Genomic DNA, 18034 nt, shown 5'->3' with positions numbered 1-18034 from the left:
CCGCGGGGTTCCCCCCCCGCCCCCGGCCTCCTCTTCCTCCTCTTCTTCCTCCTCCTCCTCCTCCTCCTCCTCCTCTTCCTCCTCCTCCTGCCCCGCTCCCCGGCGCGGCCATGGAGAGCGAGGAGGAGCAGCACATGACCACGCTGCTCTGCATGGGCTTCTCGGACGCGGCCGCCATCCGCAAGGCCCTGCGCCTGGCCAAGAACGACATCAACGAGGCCGTGGCGCTGCTCACCAACGAGCGGCCCGGCCTCCACTACGGCGGCTACGAGCCCATGGAGAGCGGGCAGGGCCCGCCGGGCGGGCACGGCTCCCCCGCCGGCGGGCAGGGCTCCCGCGGCGGCGACGGGGACGGCGGAGGCGGCGGAGGCGGCTTCGACCCGCCGCCCGCCTACCACGAAGTGGTGGAGACCGAGGTGAGCTGCGGGCGGGCGGTCCCGGGGCGGCTCCGGGCGGTGGGAGCCACCGCAGCCTCCCCGCGGGCGGGGTCGGCCCGGGCGTGGGGCCGGCGGGACGTGCCCAGGGACCCTCCGTCACTCCCCGGGCCCGGGACTCCTTATCCGCCTCCATTCCCAGCCTGCCGCCCGCCCGGCGCGTTCCCGAGCCCGTTCCCTGCGATCCCTGCAAGGTGAAGCGCACCCAGGGTTTTCCTTGGCATTCCAGGAATGTGTGGCTACCGTAGGGCTTTGCTTTTCGCTCCCCCTCTTGTGCCTTCTTGCATAATCCCGGTGACTAAGGGCTGTCTATTTTTTTTAACTGTTTGCACAATGTGAAGGAAAGCGCAACGTGGGTATGACCTTAGGTACAGTTTTATTTGGATAAGCTGAGTGTAAGTTCTGAAATAGGAACGCAGTGAGGTCAAATGTTTTTCAAAACAGAGCTTTAAGTCATTACTTAGGGCTGTGATCAGAAATAAAACTGAAGTAGATAGAAGTACTGGAGAATGTCAGCCTTTCCCAGGTTCTCTCTTTCCTCCTTGTTTGCCTTTCTCTCTCTTCCATCCTCTTCCAGAACTCTGAACCCTTCAGCCAGCAGATACACTCATGGTGCTCTCCTTGCTCTCTGGAACAATCTTGTAGTGCTTTCCTATAAAGCCTTCTCCTCCTCTTGGTCTTTTTCCCAAAACTTCACAGAATGCTCATAAGAAAAGACCTAATTAGTAGTGTCCAGACTGTGGGACTCGTGGGGTGAGAACAGCAGAAAGCCCCCCTGTGTGATACCAGAGGGCCACCTTGCATAGTCTCTGTCTCAAAAAGTGGTCAAGAGCAGATGCTTAAGCTCATGAACAAAACCAGGGAACCTCATGTACCCTCCAAGGCTCCAGTGAAGAGTATCCTGAGGGTTTTCTGTGCCAGAGAAGTGCTCCCTTTCTGTGCACGCATGTGTACGTGTCTATAAATACATTCATGAAGAATCCATGGGCATATCAGGTGCGTAACTACGCTTGCACAGATCATCTGTATCCGTAGCCTCAGCATATTGACATCCAGTCCTGCGGAATAAAGATAGGTGATCCTGCTCACTGAGTTAACTGGGTTAGATCCTGAGCTCCTCTAAGCTGCTGGTGTGTGCTCGTGGAGTAAGCTGATCCGTGGGGTGGCACATGTGCTGCGCAGAAGCGGAGCCGCTGTTAAACTTCCCTGACTGAAGCGCCAGGGAACTGGTTTCTAACCTTTCCTATGTGAAGGATTGAGAGTGAACGAGAGTTCTTGTTGGCGTTTAGGTTGGATGTAGTTATAGTTGGGACAGTCTGGCTTGTCAGTGTGACATTTCGAGAGAAGCTGTCAGTGTAAACTTCAGAGAAGCACTTTCTTCCCTGCTCTTGTTCCCATTACAAATGGCACTTTGACAGCTCTCAGAGGATTCTCCCGCCCCCCCATTGTTTCATCCTGTATTTCTGATCAAATTTACTTAACTTTGTAATAGCTTCCTTTGCCACTCACGTTCTTGTTTGCTCTGACTTGTGTTCTTTTTAACCCACAGGAGGGAAGTCAAAACATTTCGATGTAGGTAAATCCCTCCACAGAGCAGGCATTTCAGAAGGATTGAGGTGTCTTGCTACATGAAACTTTATATAAGTTCATGCCTCAATTTAGTAATTGGATCCATTTGCATATGAGCATCTGTCAACTCCTGCACGTGTATGCAGAACAGTATTTTTGTAATAAAAGAGTTATATCTATAAAAATCTTGAGATTGGAATTGTTGCCTGTGCATATTTGTCTAACACTGCAGCACAACTTAACAGCTTTTGGCATACATTTTATGAGAGGGGGAAAGTGATATATGATCAGTCCTTGGGTTTTTTTATTCATCAGCTGTAATCTAGCATTACATTTAATAAGCTACAGCTATTCTTTAAGCAGTTAATCAGTAATTAATCAGGTTAATCAGTAGTTTTCCATTCAGCAGAAGCTTATGGCATATGAAGCTGTACAGAAAGCCGTTGCAGAAGCAGCTATATTATTCATTGTAGTCATACACATTATGGTGAAACATATTGTACCCCATGCTGTCTTGTGGTAATTCAGATGTTATTTCTGGTTTTCTTCCTCTCAGTATCATCTCTCTTTCTAACAGCTCTTCGAGTGTGTATTCTTCCTTCTCTTCATAATACCAGTTTTAACTTTTATTCAGTGGGGAGGAAATGGGGTGTTAGATTTTTGGATTTTATATATCAGCAGCAGGAGGTAAATCACAGGAGAAGAATTCCTAGAAATATTCCCCCAAGTAAAATGTTCAAGTCTAACACTTCCTGAACAAAAGTTAGGATTAGATGTTATAATTTAAAAATAGCAAGAATGCTTCAATCATTCTTCAAGACATGTGTAACAGGTCTGTACTTTGAATTTACATGCTTTTTTTGGCTGAGCACACTTTAGCATGCATATAAGAATAAGTGTATGAATGATTAAACACTTTACATTTTCCCTAATCAGTAATGAATCCATTATGTTTGCATATGCTTATTCGGTCTCTATTACATAATGTTAGAATCTGTTCAACATTCATGTGGATCAAAGAAAGGCTTGTCTAGTGGTTTTCTTTGAAAAGAGCACAGCAACCAGATACATATCATACTAGTTAAAACATGTTTTCTTTAGATAAGATAGTAAAAATCAGTATGAATCCTCTTTCAGTGGTCCAGACTGCTGGTCTTCAGGGCTGTCTGGAAGTCTTAAAGAAGCTTGAATTCGGAGTAACTGGCCCAGAAGCAAGATAGCTGCTGTGAGCTGGTCCAACATATGCCCTGTGCTTTCTTTCTGTGTGAGGCTTGAGCTGAAGATGTGCATAAATTTCAATTTCATTAGGTTAAAACTTCACTTTCAGCTGGCCAGTGTTTCCAAGTTGCTTCAGTTTTAGGTTGATGGCTGTGGTGTGCCTCTGGCGTTGATGCTGGTAGCATGACCACACTTAACTCATCAAAAGGAAAAGGCCAGACAAACTTGGAAATACAAAGGGGGCTTCAGTTCATTTCTGCAGTCTTCCTGAAAGTGCAGGAAGTTCAGCTTGAGGCTTACAGCTGATTTGAAGTTTTACCCTTCGTAGCACCAAACCACATTGATAGACTGAGGTCACCTGCTTTTCCAAGAGGTAACTTTGTGTGTTTGACATAACTTCTGTGTTTATGTCTGTTGACAGAAGTAAATCTTGCAATTTGGCAGGAATGTGGGATTTCTGTGTTGATTCCTTAGGCAACATGCAGATTGTCATGGTGTGATTCTGTGCTGAGGGAGGCGGGTGAGGGACGCTATGCTCATCTCTTCATCTGACTGACAGATAAGCTGTTTTATGAACTGCTGCTCTAAATCCTTTATAATTTAAGACAAGACTATAAATGAGTGCGATGACAATGTCTGTCAGTGTGTCCGTGAATTGCCACAAGTGCCACAATTGCTGGCTTTAGTGAGTTCTGGAGAAATGGGATGGAGAAGAGCAAGCTGAACAAATGTGGGGATTGTGACCAGAGAACTTGAAACTGTGGGGAGGGGCAGGTAAAAATATTAAAGATATACCAATAGTTTGTGTAACCTTCACTAAAACAATCTTAATTTGCTTTTAAAACAGCTTCTGAGAGCCATTACTATGACCTTTGGGCTAAATTGTGATGAACAGATTATATTACCCTCCGGCTATTCCTGTCCCCTTCAGCATGTGCTCTTTTGATTTATGTTTTTTTAGTTGAACTGGATCAAAAGCTCGTACATGCCAGATTTTACTAGGTAAGGTTTATAATAAAACTTGTCCAAGATTGCTTTTGAGGTGCTGTTTGACTGCAAGAGAAGGGATTTTGTGAAAAAGCCAGGCCGGCGACTGTAGTGAGTGCCAGTGCCAGGAACATTCTCACTAGTCATGCTGCAGAACTGTGGTGTTCAAACCCTACCTCTCCTCATTATTAAAGCTCAGGACTGAAAGCAGTTCTGCCACAGATGTGCTGTGTCACGGTGGGTGTGTAAGTTAACCTCTGGTTTAGCTTTTAATGTGTAAAATGAGGATAATGGGGTGTGCTTTATTAGGAGAACCATGGATGTTAGGCTTGTGAAGTTCTTTGATCTTTGAATGGAAGGAGCTGTATTTATTTAAAGACAAAGAAGGTATTTAGCCTCCAAGCAAATGAGATGGATTTCACGCTACAGTTCTGCACATTTAAAGTCAGTCTCCTCTCTTGTAAGTAGTCTTGAGCTTTGCAAAAGTGAGTATTTCTTGCATTCTCGTGTGGAAGTTTTACAGTGTGGCTTGTCTACGAATTGGCCTTGTAAAACAATTAAGCAATCAAATAAAGCTCTGTGGTGGATTCTGGCATCGAGGCCCTGGCTGGATGCCATCAGAATGTCAAGTGGAATTAGTATTTTAGCACTCCTGGTTTTCAGCATCACTGTTTTCAAAAATGAGTGGCCCTGGTGTGGAATCTCTTTTTATATTCTGATTCCATTAACACTTCCTTGAAAGCATTTGAAAGCAAATACTCTGGGTTTCATTCTTGATACAGCACAGGCTAATAGAGATGCTACATGAAGTTAGGGAAATAGGGGTGATACTGAGAGATGCAGCTGGTTAATTTTAAATGTAAGCTTTGTTTTGAATAACTCACGAAGTCATTATCATGTAATGTGATCGTTAGAGTAATTGCTGGATTGAGAGGAGCACTCTGTAATTACTGGTTCATTGGTGATGAAGGTGATGCCTGCAGGGTCAGTGAAGGTGGGAGACAGCTCTCTACAGCCAATTTCTCAGCTGGGCAGGAAGTCTCTCTGCTATAATGTCCTCTGGAAGCATTTTCTGGTCATCTGCCCAGTTTACAGTGCTATTCTGTGGCAGCTGTTTCATAAGGAAGTGAAATACTGAGGAAGAATGAGAATAAAAACAAATTAGCCAGTGTTAGAAGTTAATTCCAGCAAATCATTTGGATTGCTTTTGGATTAAGGAACAGTAGCTCTTTGTATGAGGAGGGCAAAGAGGAAGTGCCTGTTTCTTTTGTAAGCTTTTATTTTGAAAAAAACATGTATTTCTGCTGCTGTAGGAATAGCCTTTGGTATATATGTTTCAGGAGCCAAATGTAAAATTAATTTTAAAAGCCAGTGTTCCCACTGTTTCTTGCCACTTGATCCTCCTGCTCACTACTTTACGACAGTTCTGGCTTTTCTGATGCCCAGCAGAGAGATCTTGAGAGGCATTTAAAGATTTTTCCATATTAGTTAGTCACAATTTTGGAATTATATACTGTTGAAATCAGCTGCTTTGTCAGTTCTGGTTTCTGGCTCATCAGTGTACATCTGTAGAACAGAAGTACAGATGAGTGTTTAGCAGCAGTATTGAATTAATTTTCCTTTCCTTTCCTTTAGTGACCTTTGGTCACTAAAACATTACATTAAATACTTTATATAGTGGTTTTTGCAGCACTTCTCTATTAATTCCTGGTGTTTTGGCAAAGGGAGATATAAGTATTGACTTAATTTTAAGTACTGAAGTGTTAAGCGTTTGTGATTCATTGTTTTATTGTTTTAAAGCACAGTGTTTATCTGATACCACACCAAGTTATTCTGAGTTATTTGGGAACAAGCATGAGGTTTTGTGCTTATGAAAACTCAAGGGCTGGGAGGAATAACGGTGTAGACTCCGAGTCTGGCTGTTTGTAGTTACACTAATGGAGTAAGTTTTTAAATATATCTGCAGACAATAGTGAAAAAACATGGAAGATAAGTGTTTTCCTTGGTTCCTTATGAATGGCATTCCTAACAGTGCTTTCCATGACTTCTTCCTCGCCTACAACTTATCAGACTTCAAAATACGTTGCCAAAAGTGGTTGTAGTGAATCTGCCTCAGATTTCACTGAATACTGTGGTAATAGCAGTATAAAAGGGCAGAGAGGCTCCTTGTATTTTCAAAGTTAAACAGTGGTTTTAATTCAAGTGCTATTTTTACAGAGCCTCGGTTGTTTTGTTTTGCTGTGACGCTCAGGACTATGTTTATCTCTGAACAAGTAGGCAAGTACATCAGGGAGTATTGCCTGGTAACATCACACCATCACCCTGGAAATCAGGGAAAGAGTACAACCCATGTTTTCAGAAACTCTGAGTTAATTTCCAGCTTTGCTGAATTTATTTTTCGAATTCCTGTTGTGTTCTTATTAGCAGTCTTACACATTTCTTGGTTGTGAGGGGTGGGGAGCAGAGGAAAGGTGGAGCCATAGGGTTTTTGTGGTTATAGTTTGTTATAATCCTTTACAGCTACTAAGGGTTTAGTCTAAACATGCATCCTTGATGGTGTCCTTGTGCTACTCTCACTTAAGGTCAGTGTCTAAAACTTCCTGTGAGAAAGTTCACTAAATAAATTGGGTTTTTCTTAGGGCATCTCTGTGATAGGGTGAGAGTCCAGATCAACTTCAGTTAGGTGGAGTCTGTAAAGGAGTTAGTAGTAGACTGGTATCATTCTTTTATATTAGCATGACAAAATGCTAGCATTTTTTTCTCATGACAAGACTGGATTTGTTTGTGTGAAGTAGTCCATAGTAAAAATTTGAAGAGCTTCATTTCTATGAGAAAAGAACAAAACAAAACATCTGTGTATCCCACCAACAAGCTTATGTTCTCTTAGCAGAACATAAATAACAAAAAACATTCCTATCTGTTGCTGCATTTAAAATTTTTGCATCCAGATGTTTCTTTGGATGAAAATTCAGGGGTGAGATGCTGTATCTCTTTAGGACTTAAAAACTGTGACAATACTTTGCAAGTAAATGCCTGTTTGTCAGTAAAACATTCAGGAAATCACAGTGGGTTTTCTTATTGCCAGATAAGAAACATAATGTGGAAATTCCCTACATGACACCATTTTTTGAGTCTTATTGATACTGACATTCACAAGAGGATACCAAGCTTGCTCTTAGCAATGTGGGTCCAATGGGTTTGATCTGAGTGCAGGAACAGGCAGCTAGGAAATACTCCAATTTTGTTCCCACATCTACCACTTAACAAGAGTTGAAAGTTCTTTAACCTTTTGGATTACCAGTTTATAAATAGAAAGTAGGTTATAGGTATGAAAATGTGACATTTTTTTTAAACAGTCAATACCTTGTTCTTCGTGTTCATGTGTAAGTGCAAGGTGGTAGCTTTGAGTTGTTTGAAAGGCTTTGAATTGTTACCTGTCTTTTTCAGTTCTGGGTAACAGAATATCCCCCTTTTAGGAGTTAATTAAAAGAAGAAAAGGTTTGACATCCAGACGTGAAAGTAAAAGCTGCTTTAATCAATAGTCTGGCAGATGGAGGGACTGTCAGGTCATGACTTCAGGATTCATAGCTTCTCCCACAAATTGATGGGCACAGTACATCAGAGCAGAGAAACGCTCTATTTTTACGGGTATTTGATGTATTTCTCTCACCTTGCCTCCACCTGAGCATTGCAGTGCTCTGCAAACACTTGTGTGTGATGCATCAGTGCTGTGGCAGAGGGGAGCATCCCTGCTGACACTTTGCAGCTGGGGAAGCTGAAGCATTGGGAAATTGATTTCTTTATGTTGACTATGTCTGTGATTAAAAACTGAAAGGTGGACCTAAAATTTTTGTCTGCTAGTTCTGGCTTTATGCATTTTTTTTTCCATTACTGCTTTTCAGAGCAGTTAAACTTTGTCCTGTTTGTTGGTACATAGTAACAAGGTTTTGTGGTTGTTCTTTTTAACAGTGCAATGAAACATCAAAAATCTGTTTTCTTGGCGATAAAATGATGGTTATTTTGTGAAAGTCACTTATTAGAGAGGCATGAGGTGGAGGTAACTGCTTGGTCTGCTGGTGTCTTGGTCTGATCCTGTTGCTTGTTGAAAGAAACGTGACTTTGGGGGTTTGTTTCCTAAGTTATACTAGATTCAAGAGCACATAATGTGACTTAGCTGTGGTGATAATAGATTCTGTTGGTAGCCTCCTATCAAAATCAAATTAACTAATTAAAATCATAATTTGACTGTAATTTCATTACTAAGGCTGCCAATTAGAATTAAAACAAGTCTTAAACTCCTTGTTATTTTATGTAAAGTGACTGGTATGGGAAGTGTCAGTGGCTTCAGTTAAGCAGTGTTTGATGAGTTAATTAGCTGGATACTGCATGAATGAGTTCTGAAGCTTTAAACTGTGACCTTTTGGCAATTAAAGTTAATTCATATTTTACTTTTTGTGCTAACCTTTGTTCTGTGTTACTCTTCAATAGAAGGTTTTATGCTACAGATTTAAGCAATGCTTTATTGATCAGATGTTGAACAATTTTTGTTTATTAAGCCTTGCAAGCAACTCTGGGAAGTGCCAGGTCCCCAGAGAGGGAAGCTTAAATCAGTGCTTGAGCCTGTTCCTGTGAGGATATTTCTCCTGGGAGCCTGTGTGTGTATGTTTAGCCATAACAGCATTTTCACACCTTGAAAATAAGCCAGAAGAGTCAAGACTGTTAGAATGAGGGGATTTTCAGGGCTTTTGTGCAATAAGAGATATATCAGAAGGCATGGAAAACTATGTTAAAGGTTTTCTGGTCTCAGTATTTCAGCTGCAGGAATAGTCACAGATTTGTGATGTGCATCATGACTTCCTACTGCAGAAAAGAGTGATTCTTACAGCCTTTTAGACAGTTTATCTTTGGATGACCCATTAGTGACCAGGAATGGGGTTGGGGTTTTTTTTCCTTTTTACTATTCTATAGAAGAACATCCCTATAAATCCTTATCATGTCGGAGGCCAGTCCAGTGTTAAGTCTGTCCAGCCAGAATTGCAGAGTCCTGAGACAGGTCATCCTCAACTAGCAGACACCATTCTGAAGTCACCTATCTGAGGGGAGGGAGATAGTTCTTTTAGTATCTTCATTTATAAACAATTTACATATATAAACAAGCAAACAAACCCCATGTAATTCCCCAAAGACAGGATTCAGAAATTCACCTTTTGGGAGGCTGATGTGGCCTTGTATCCTATTTACTTTCACATGTACAGTAATTTTTCTTTTAAAGCTTTTATTTCCTCCATGGACCTTTGTCTGTAGAGTTTGCAGTGACAGTTCCTGAGCTCCTCAGTTACAGGGCATTAATTGTGGATACGTGTTCAGGGCTGTGTTGCATTTGTGAATGTCAGCAGAGCAGGTGAATTCTCCAGGCTGTGTTGGAGTGAGATCTGTGTGCAGATCACCAGCCAACATAAGATTATGCAAGAACTGAGCTGACATTTCACCTTGCTGTAGCAGCTGCTGGTAATAAACCCCACACTTTAAAGAGCAGTGCCCAAATTGATTAAAAAATGTGTGGTGAACAATTTGGGGTTTTTCATGTGCAGAAGGACACTAATTGTGAAAGAGGAGCAGTAAGTCTTTAAAGAGACTGTTTCTTGTAGTAGATTTGTTGTAAGAAACACGACTCAGTCTGCACTAAGATAATGTGAACGTAGCTGTAATCTCCCAGAAATGCAGAGTGTTAAATTTATTAGTGGTTTGAAGGGGAATTTGGGTTTTAAACTGCCTGGGTGTGTATTTGAGACTGTCACAGGTTTCACAGTAGCTGTGAAGCTATGTGGATGTGATGTGTTCTAAAATTAATAAATGAACTTGATGCTTTCTGCACATGGTTTTAGTAGCAGAGCACTGTCAAGCAAGAAGCCTCATTGCTTCTTAATTCCTGGAATGTGCCAAGAGCATGCTCCTTCAATGCAAGTAGTTCTCATTACTAGGGCAATATTCCAAATACCACACTCATTTTTTTTGTGGAAAACCATCTTGTCACTGCACTGTTGGTAGCAATAGTCCAGATGTGTTCTAAGCATAATTTATGACAATGGAAGCTGAATGTACAGTGAAGAACATGTATTATTTCACTTTCCATATGAATTTCTGTGTCATGGACCCTGGCAATCACTTGCACGGAAACAGGTAACTAAAGAGCAGCATGGCTTGGATGCAGATGGGAAAGCAGAACAACAAGTGGAGTTTTTCAGCTACAGCTGAAGGTCTGCATTGCTGTTCTGCATCTCTTAAGATACCAATTGCTATCGCTGCTTTTATTTGGTGTGGACACTTTCCTCCGGGGAATGAAGCAACTGTAGCTCTGTATCTGACACATTTGTTGAAATGTTGCTTTCCTTGGCTACAATTCGAGGCTGAACTGTAGTCATTGAACACCCAGCAATTGGGTGTTTATATTTTACTCAGTCTGCCTTTTTTGTACTAAAAGTTTGTTCCTGTTCTGTTACTGTGAGGACACTTTCTTTATAACTGCACATTGTTTTCTGTAGGAAATGGTTTTGCGTTCTGCATGGATGTTCTTTACAGAAGCTGTATAATTAACAGTTTAATTCCTAAAAAATGCTTCTAAATAATTTCAGTGTCTTTTCATTTAGACCTTCAAATATCTCTTCTCCAAAACCTGAAGTATTTAAACAGGGCATGATTTGCTAGGTGGGAATTACATTAGGCTTCCATGCACAGCGCTGGATCGGGTGATGACAGTTTCAGAAGTACAACTTCCCATAAAGACAAGCTGAGAACTAAATGTGTAGTAGGGAGTTGGAAAAGGTGGCACTTTATTTCCCAAACACTGATGTGTGGTTTTTTTTAAGCACTGTTCTGTGTTCCGTTCCTATAGATTGTACTGCTGCTCTCAGAACCTGTTAGTAAGTCCAGCCCGCATGTTGTCCATGAACTTTAAAGGTTAGGCTCTATACGATTGCTGTTCCCTTGGCTTAATATCTTTGAACCATTATGAAAGTGAATGACACATTTACTTTTTTTAAAACAAGTCTAATCCTACAAGTAGCAAATGCCGTGAGAGAGCTGGAAGCACACTTGTGTGCATACATTGATTCTGTTCTTTGTATACCATCTCCTCCAGAGTTCAGTTCTTCTTTTGGTTTATTCCTTTCTTGTTTTTCCATTCACTTTCCTGACACTGTCTGTTTTTTACTTTCAAATATGTTTCCTGCCTTCCCTCCTTGTCCCTGGCTTCTCTCTCAGTGGGATCTTGTTACCATCACTGCTCTTGTTTTCCACTGTCTCCAGTAGTGGCTCCTGCTCGCTGCCAGGCCTGATCCAGACATTCTGTCCTTTCTCCTGCTGGCTTTGCCTGCTGTTGTGGAGGCAGGGAAAGGTAGTCCATGTGAACTCTTTGACACATTGGGTAGCTGGCATCTATGGGAGGTTAAAAAATAAACAAAAGAAAATAAATTAGTAACTTGTCTACTCTTTCTCTGGTGCTGCTGAGGCAGTTACCTCATATGGCACTCAGTGGAGAGCAGGGGGTAATTCTGTGTCCTATACACAGAAATAGCTGCTCTTCAGTGGCATTAGCAGGAAACCTGTAAAGCTTAGCTGCAGTCATTATGACTTCAGGAGAAGGACAATTATATTACCTTGTTGGACAGCCATATTTGATGTAGATTTTTCTTTGGATTACTAGTTAGTAAAAGAAAATCCTGATGTACTGAAACAGTATCCTGTATTTCTAATGTGGTGGGATGAAATGGACTTCCCTTAGAGTAAACTATTCCCATATTCTGCATGAGTTGTTAAACAGAAGATTAATACACAGATCTATGGAGATCAAAATTTGTACTCTACAGTCTCACAAGGGCTGGAAGTACTTATCACCTGGCTCTAGGATCTGATATCCTATGGAACCAGATTTGCCTCTTAAATAGGCAATTAGTTATCAATTAGTTATGTAAACATAGTAGTTATCACCTACACGAAATACATCAAGGTATGTAATCCCTTCAATTCAAATTGAAATATTAAATTCTACTTTGAAAAACACGAGCAGCCTCAGGGTTGAGAATTTGACATGCTTGTTACAAGCACAGCTGCCTTTTCTAAACCCTTTAATGTGCCTAGGAAACTGTGTCACTTGAACTTTTTTTTTTTCGCCCACAGAAAAATGATGAAAATGGGAATTGCTCTGGTGAAGGGATTGAGTTTCCAACAACCAACTTGTATGAACTGGAGAGCAGAGTTTTGACAGATCACTGGTCCATACCCTACAAGCGGGAGGAGTCTCTAGGCAAGTGCCTAATTGCATCCACCTACCTGGCAAGACTGGGTAAGTTCCCTTTCACAAATACACAGATTATCTGTTCAGAGGGTGTCACAGACAGAATGTTGGGCAGTTGTGTCTTTTGCTTTAATCTTGCTGCTGTATACTTGCACCCTGCTCAACAATCACATCTCTGGGAAAGTGGTTAACAGTGAACTGTAAAAGCAACATTGATCCCTTTTCTTTCTCTCTAAAGTAATTTGTTTGCTTAAGTTTTTTTTCAAAAAGTGGCACACATGTTTCTTTATGTTCTAATGATTCAGGGAATTACATCTTTTCAGAGCTAAATTACTGACTCTTTTTTTTCCTTGTGCTGGTTATTTTCCATTCATAAAAACAAGCTGTCATCTCAATCCCTGCTGTACCATGCTTGTATAAGTGGTTGTTTTTCCCTGGTGAAATGCTTACATTGCATTAGATCTGAATTTGGCTCTTCTGTATTCTGTACTTTGGATGGGGTTAAGAGTGTTACGGAGGCACCACACCCAACAACTGATGTATAATGAGAGTACAAGATAGTTTTTCAGTCACGCCTGATGGCAGACTAAAGAAATGTTGTAGTCTCTTGGAAGAATAGAAGTTAAGTGGTTCTGGTTTGCTTCTTTGTTTCCAATCCATGTTAAAAGGCTGTGCTTTCATTTGGTTTTGGAAGGAGGCTGTGAAGTATCAGTAATGTATGAATTGTAAACTCTGAAGTTTACAGGTTACTTATGGTTCTAATAATGCTTGAAGAAGTTGTAAAAGGTGTTGGGAAGTGAATTCTTAGTTCTGAAAGTCAGGTTCTCTCGACCCATGCTTTTTGTGGCTTGAAAAGCATGCTAGTTATGAATGAACAGTAGCACTTTTATGACTGCTGGTTTGGATTGGTGTTCCCAAAAACTTGCAACCAGGTCCCTGAGGTCATCTTAAAAAGTAATTTTTTTAAAGTACTGTTCAAAAGCACTCTCCTTTCTGTAAAGGTCTTTCTGATTCCGATGAGAATTGCAAGAGGTTTATGGACAGATGCATGCCTGAAGCATTTAAAAAGGTAAGTAGGCACAGTAGGCCAGTTCAGTGTTTCTTTGCATTGTTCATGGTAGAAAAAGTGTTTTGTAATCCCGACTTCAGGCAGCTACTAAGTGGGTTCTTGGATTAAAATCACACTCAAATTACTTTCCTAGGTTAAAATCGTAGAGATTTAAATCATACAAGGTCCCAGTTCTGTAACTGGCCAACTTTAGCACATAAGTAATTTTCTTTTTTTTCTTTCCCTTTCAATGAAGAGCCCTGTAGTAATTACCAGAGCCCAAAGAGAGGTTTAGAGACCCTTGGATATGGCCATTAGTGGCAAGTTCATGATCAGGTTTCCATTAACTGTTCTTTCTCTTATTTCTTCAGAGGGTTGCTAAATTCTTTTCACAGTCCATTTAGAATTTTATCTTTCACCTCAGTTTTTAATGCCCTGTGTTTCTCTGGGCTGTTGTGAATTTTCTCTCTAGAGCTTCCCAAAATAATTGGCTTCCCACTATTCCATCCACTTCAGGTGCTGCCTAAATTTCCTGCCCAGTTTTTAGACCATATGTATAAGAACACATACATACCCTTTAAAAAGTTACTCTGTCCTAGTGTTAAAATACTGAGAATATGATTATATTTAAGGAAGGTAGAAATTCAAGGGAAAAAATATTTTTTCATTTAGTTATCAGAGTACTAATCTTACATGCAATAGTTTTATATCACTTGGTATTGTTTGCATAAGAAATAAGCAATGTAGATTGTTCCTCCAGAAGGATAATCTGTAGAAATCTAAGTTCAGGATGTGCTGAATTACAATTTGCTGAAATATTTGCAAGAAACTCGATTAGTGGTACAAAAAGTAATTGTATTTAAACTATTAAGTTTTTTTATCTGCTTCTGTTCAAATACAGCAGAAATTAAATGAAGTTTGCAGATGGCAGCCAAGTGTCCTTTATAAACAACCATGAAACCAGATTTAAAGAACATGTTTCAGTAGGTGGAAGCAGCACTAAATAACTCTCTCTCCTGGTACATGTGCTTTGTTTTCCAATAGAAGATGCTCAGGAAGTGTGAATTGGTAAATGGTTACCTTAGCTGAATCAGTGCAGCTCTGTGGCTGCCTGTTTCAAGATTTAATAGTTGTGTGTTCAATCTGCAAACAGATTCATTTCATATTAGTTGTTCTTTGCAAAGGTTACGGTCTCTACTAGTGCATGCAAATGGAAAACAGTTTGATAGATTTTATTTTCTGTCATAAACTGTGATTTAAGGTGTTCTGCAAAATTACGAATTGAATTAACTCTTAAGCCATTAGTGCAGAAAGAACATCTGAAAAACACACCAGACAGTCATGAGTGCCTTCCAAGGAAACATTTGCTCTGAAAACAGTCTCAGGAGCTGATAAATTTCTCCTGGTTTGTGATTGTGCTCAAACTTGTAAAAAAAATTACTTTTTTTTTTTTCCTTGTTAGCTGTTGACATCCAGTGCTGTTCACAAGTGGGGAACCGAAATCCATGAAGGAATCTACAACATGCTCATGCTGCTGGTGGACCTGGTTGCAGAAAGAGTAAAACAAGATCCCATTCCCGTGGGCCTGCTTGGTGTGCTTACAATGGTATTTGACTCTCTGATGCAGTTTCTAATACCTGGGCATTTGGCGTTTTGTGTTTATGCAGCTGATGCTTTTTCCAACTGTGTAAGTTGTAAGTCATTGTCTTAAAAACTGCAGCCATTGCTTGCTGCAGATACTTAACATCCAGTATGGAATTCAGAGGGGTGGGTGCTGTTCAGAACTTCTGAAAACTAGCAGTTTTTAAAAAAACCACGTTTTTGTCACTTTGCTATTTATGTTTTAGAACTGATACTTTGAGTTCAGTTCTCTGTTTTATGGACCTCTGGCTCATGTGGTTATTGGATATTGTCCATACAGAATGGAAGCTTCAAAATGCTTTATATGGTGAGAAGTGAGAGGCAGGAGCAGGGAGCTTGTGTTCAACTTTATTTTTTTGCTAGATCTTTAACTGTCAGCCAGGAGAATGCTCAACTGAAACAGTCAAATGTTATCAAGATAAGTTTTGAAACTGGCATAAGCCACCTGTTCATTGCCATGGGCTTTTTTTTCAAGGCGTTTAATCCCGACAATGAATATCATTTCAAGAATCGAATGAAGGTGTGCCAGAGAAACTGGGCAGAAGTCTTTGGGGAAGGGAACATGCATGCTGTCTCACCCATATCCACTTTTCAGAAGGTAAGCATGGCCATGCCCTAAAATCTTATTTTAGGGTGGATGTCTTTGTTTCAGATAAGATTGTTTGGTTAGTAGGTATTTATCACACGAAATTTAAATATGTCACCAAGAATTTTAGAAAATAGATGTTGAGTATGTGTTGATCTGTAGACATTAATTTGTGCTCTCAAATTGTTCTGATGCCCTGTTAAAAGCTACATTTAGAAGTGGATGTACTTTCATGTCTAAAGTAGCACAACAATCTGTGTGTTGCTTTAGACATGAAGCACACAACGGGTAGATCTGTATTTCTAAGGACTGACATCTGTTTGGTTGTTGAGTGCGAAATGACCAGGATAACTCCAAGTGTTCAATTCTAGCAGAGAATTTGTGCTTTTCTGACAGCCAAGGATAAAATATCTTCAACTCAGACACACTGGCAAGGAGGCAGTTTTTGAGGTTTACACTGTCTTGTCACAGTTGTTCCACATGAGTGGGTCCAAAACAGCATCAATGGAGTTGATTTCTCCTTCAGGAAACAAGTTTGTGGCCACAGAAAGAAAATCCTACATCTGCTGCTTTGGGAAAGGTGCTTTAGTAATGTTCCACACTGCTACAGTGCTGTAAATACAGTTGAGTGTGAGTCAGCAGCCACAGCGTGATCTGTTGCCACAGCACATGGGCAGTGATGTCAGGCAGAGTCCAAAACAGGATGATGCTCATGAGAACCAACCAGAGCTCCAGCTACACTTAGTAAAGGAGCTGTTACAAGCATTGTTTTTTTTGTGTAATAGTACATCCATTTGAGGTGGGGGCTAATGGGCTGAACGTGTCTGTCCAAATGTCTGTTTCAGAAGACAAATGTTTAGCATTGATGTTGCAGCTGCTAATTTGTTCATGATCTTATTGTTCAAGGAACCTCACGGGTGGCTGGTGGATCTGGTAAACAGGGTAGGTAAATGTAAACCAGAATTGTTGTTTGTCACTTGAATTCATTGGTCTTCAGAGATAATTTCTTCTCCCATCCCCCACCCTGCCCTGACTTGTTTTTTCACTCCTCACTTTTCTGACAACCACAGAAAAATAGTCTGAGATTTTAATCCTGCCTTGTAAAATACAGCTTGTTGAGTTGCTGCCTTCTCCCTTGGGCACCTTTACCCTAATGTGGTATCTATGACTAGAGGAATTTGAGAGCCCAGCTGAGGCTGCAGTCAAAGGTCCCCCAAGAAAAAGTGGCAGTCCAGTCAGCTGTTGCTGTATGTGGTCTGCGTTTCCTCCCTATGTCCATTTTTACTCAAGACAGAGTTTCTAGTTTGATGTTTAAACTCTGGTGCCATGTGTAATTGCATTGCATTCCCCCGTGTACCCCTGAACTCCCATGAAAATATAAAGCTTCTTTTGGATGGGATGTTCCATGGTAAAGGACACTTGTTGGCATCTCAGGAACTGTCAGTGGAGTATTTTCTATAATCTCTTATTTAAAAGATAAGATACTGTTGTTCACTATGTAATGCTGATTATTTTCTTTCAGTTTGCAGAGTTGGGTGGATTTTCAGCAATTCAGTCCAAACTCAATTCAGAAGATATTGAACTTGGGGTAAGTCCATCTTGTGTCATGAGACTTTTCCCTTTCCATTGCACCCTTCGTGGACAACCAGCAAAGTCCCTTTTGGCAGTGCTTTTTACCTTTTCTTTGGTACCAGAGCAACACTCCCATAGAGCCCTGGAGAAGTGCTGTCAGGCTGGAGGTCAAATGAGGTTATACATAAGAATCCTGACTGAAAAGCAATTGAGACTTCACAGAAAAGAGGAGAAATTAGTGTACCTTTCTGCTAGCATTCAGCCTTCTGGTTAGACATCAATCAAAGTAGTTTCATTGTATGTTCATCAGTATGTGCCTGGTTTTCTGTTTACTGCACCCATAGCTGCATTTAGCTGCAAGTGAATTGACTTCTGTCATTTATTACAGAAATTGCTGTTTAAGGAAAAAAATCCTTAGGAAGACAGACAGTGTCTAATCCTAAACAACTTTTTAGGAGCTGTGTCTTAAAACTGACTGGTTCAACAGAGCTAAACTATTTTTAGTGATGAAGTCTAACTTGGTTAGTTTTAGCTTCCTAACCTATATTCAGGAGACTTCCAATTCTTTCAAGCTTTGGAGAATGAGGAGGCTAAAGGAAAACGATGTCATGTGGAAGCTTGTCCCCCAGTAGAAAATCAGTCTGCTTTCAGTGACATGCCACTTGGAGAGAATTCAACTTTTTTTC

The 18034-nt window shown here is 40.8% G+C and overlaps 1 protein-coding gene across 2 annotated transcripts in view; it reads left to right on the top strand.

Annotated features, from left to right (window-relative positions):
- The first annotated feature begins 20 nt into the window (after positions 1–20).
- The window catches only part of USP24 (ubiquitin specific peptidase 24), a 60874-nt gene continuing 42860 nt past the window's right edge, over positions 21–18034 (top strand). For both annotated transcript variants that reach the window (XM_042030779.1, XM_042030778.1), the window contains exons 1-7: positions 21–416; positions 12384–12549; positions 13503–13570; positions 15012–15155; positions 15666–15788; positions 16683–16718; positions 17299–17364. In XM_042030779.1, the coding sequence (XP_041886713.1) occupies positions 111–416; positions 12384–12549; positions 13503–13570; positions 15012–15155; positions 15666–15788; positions 16683–16718; positions 17299–17364 (909 nt within the window). In that variant the 5' untranslated portion in view covers positions 21–110. The remainder of the gene's footprint in view (positions 417–12383; positions 12550–13502; positions 13571–15011; positions 15156–15665; positions 15789–16682; positions 16719–17298; positions 17365–18034) is intronic.

This window comes from Corvus kubaryi, unplaced genomic scaffold (assembly GCF_017639235.1).
Source record: "Corvus kubaryi isolate FWS band 111438036 unplaced genomic scaffold, C.kubaryi_AGA036_p1.0 37334, whole genome shotgun sequence".
Classification (NCBI taxonomy): Eukaryota; Metazoa; Chordata; class Aves; order Passeriformes; family Corvidae; genus Corvus; species Corvus kubaryi.
Note: the sequence above shows the minus strand (reverse complement) of the source record. Positions and strands in the feature narration are given on the sequence as shown.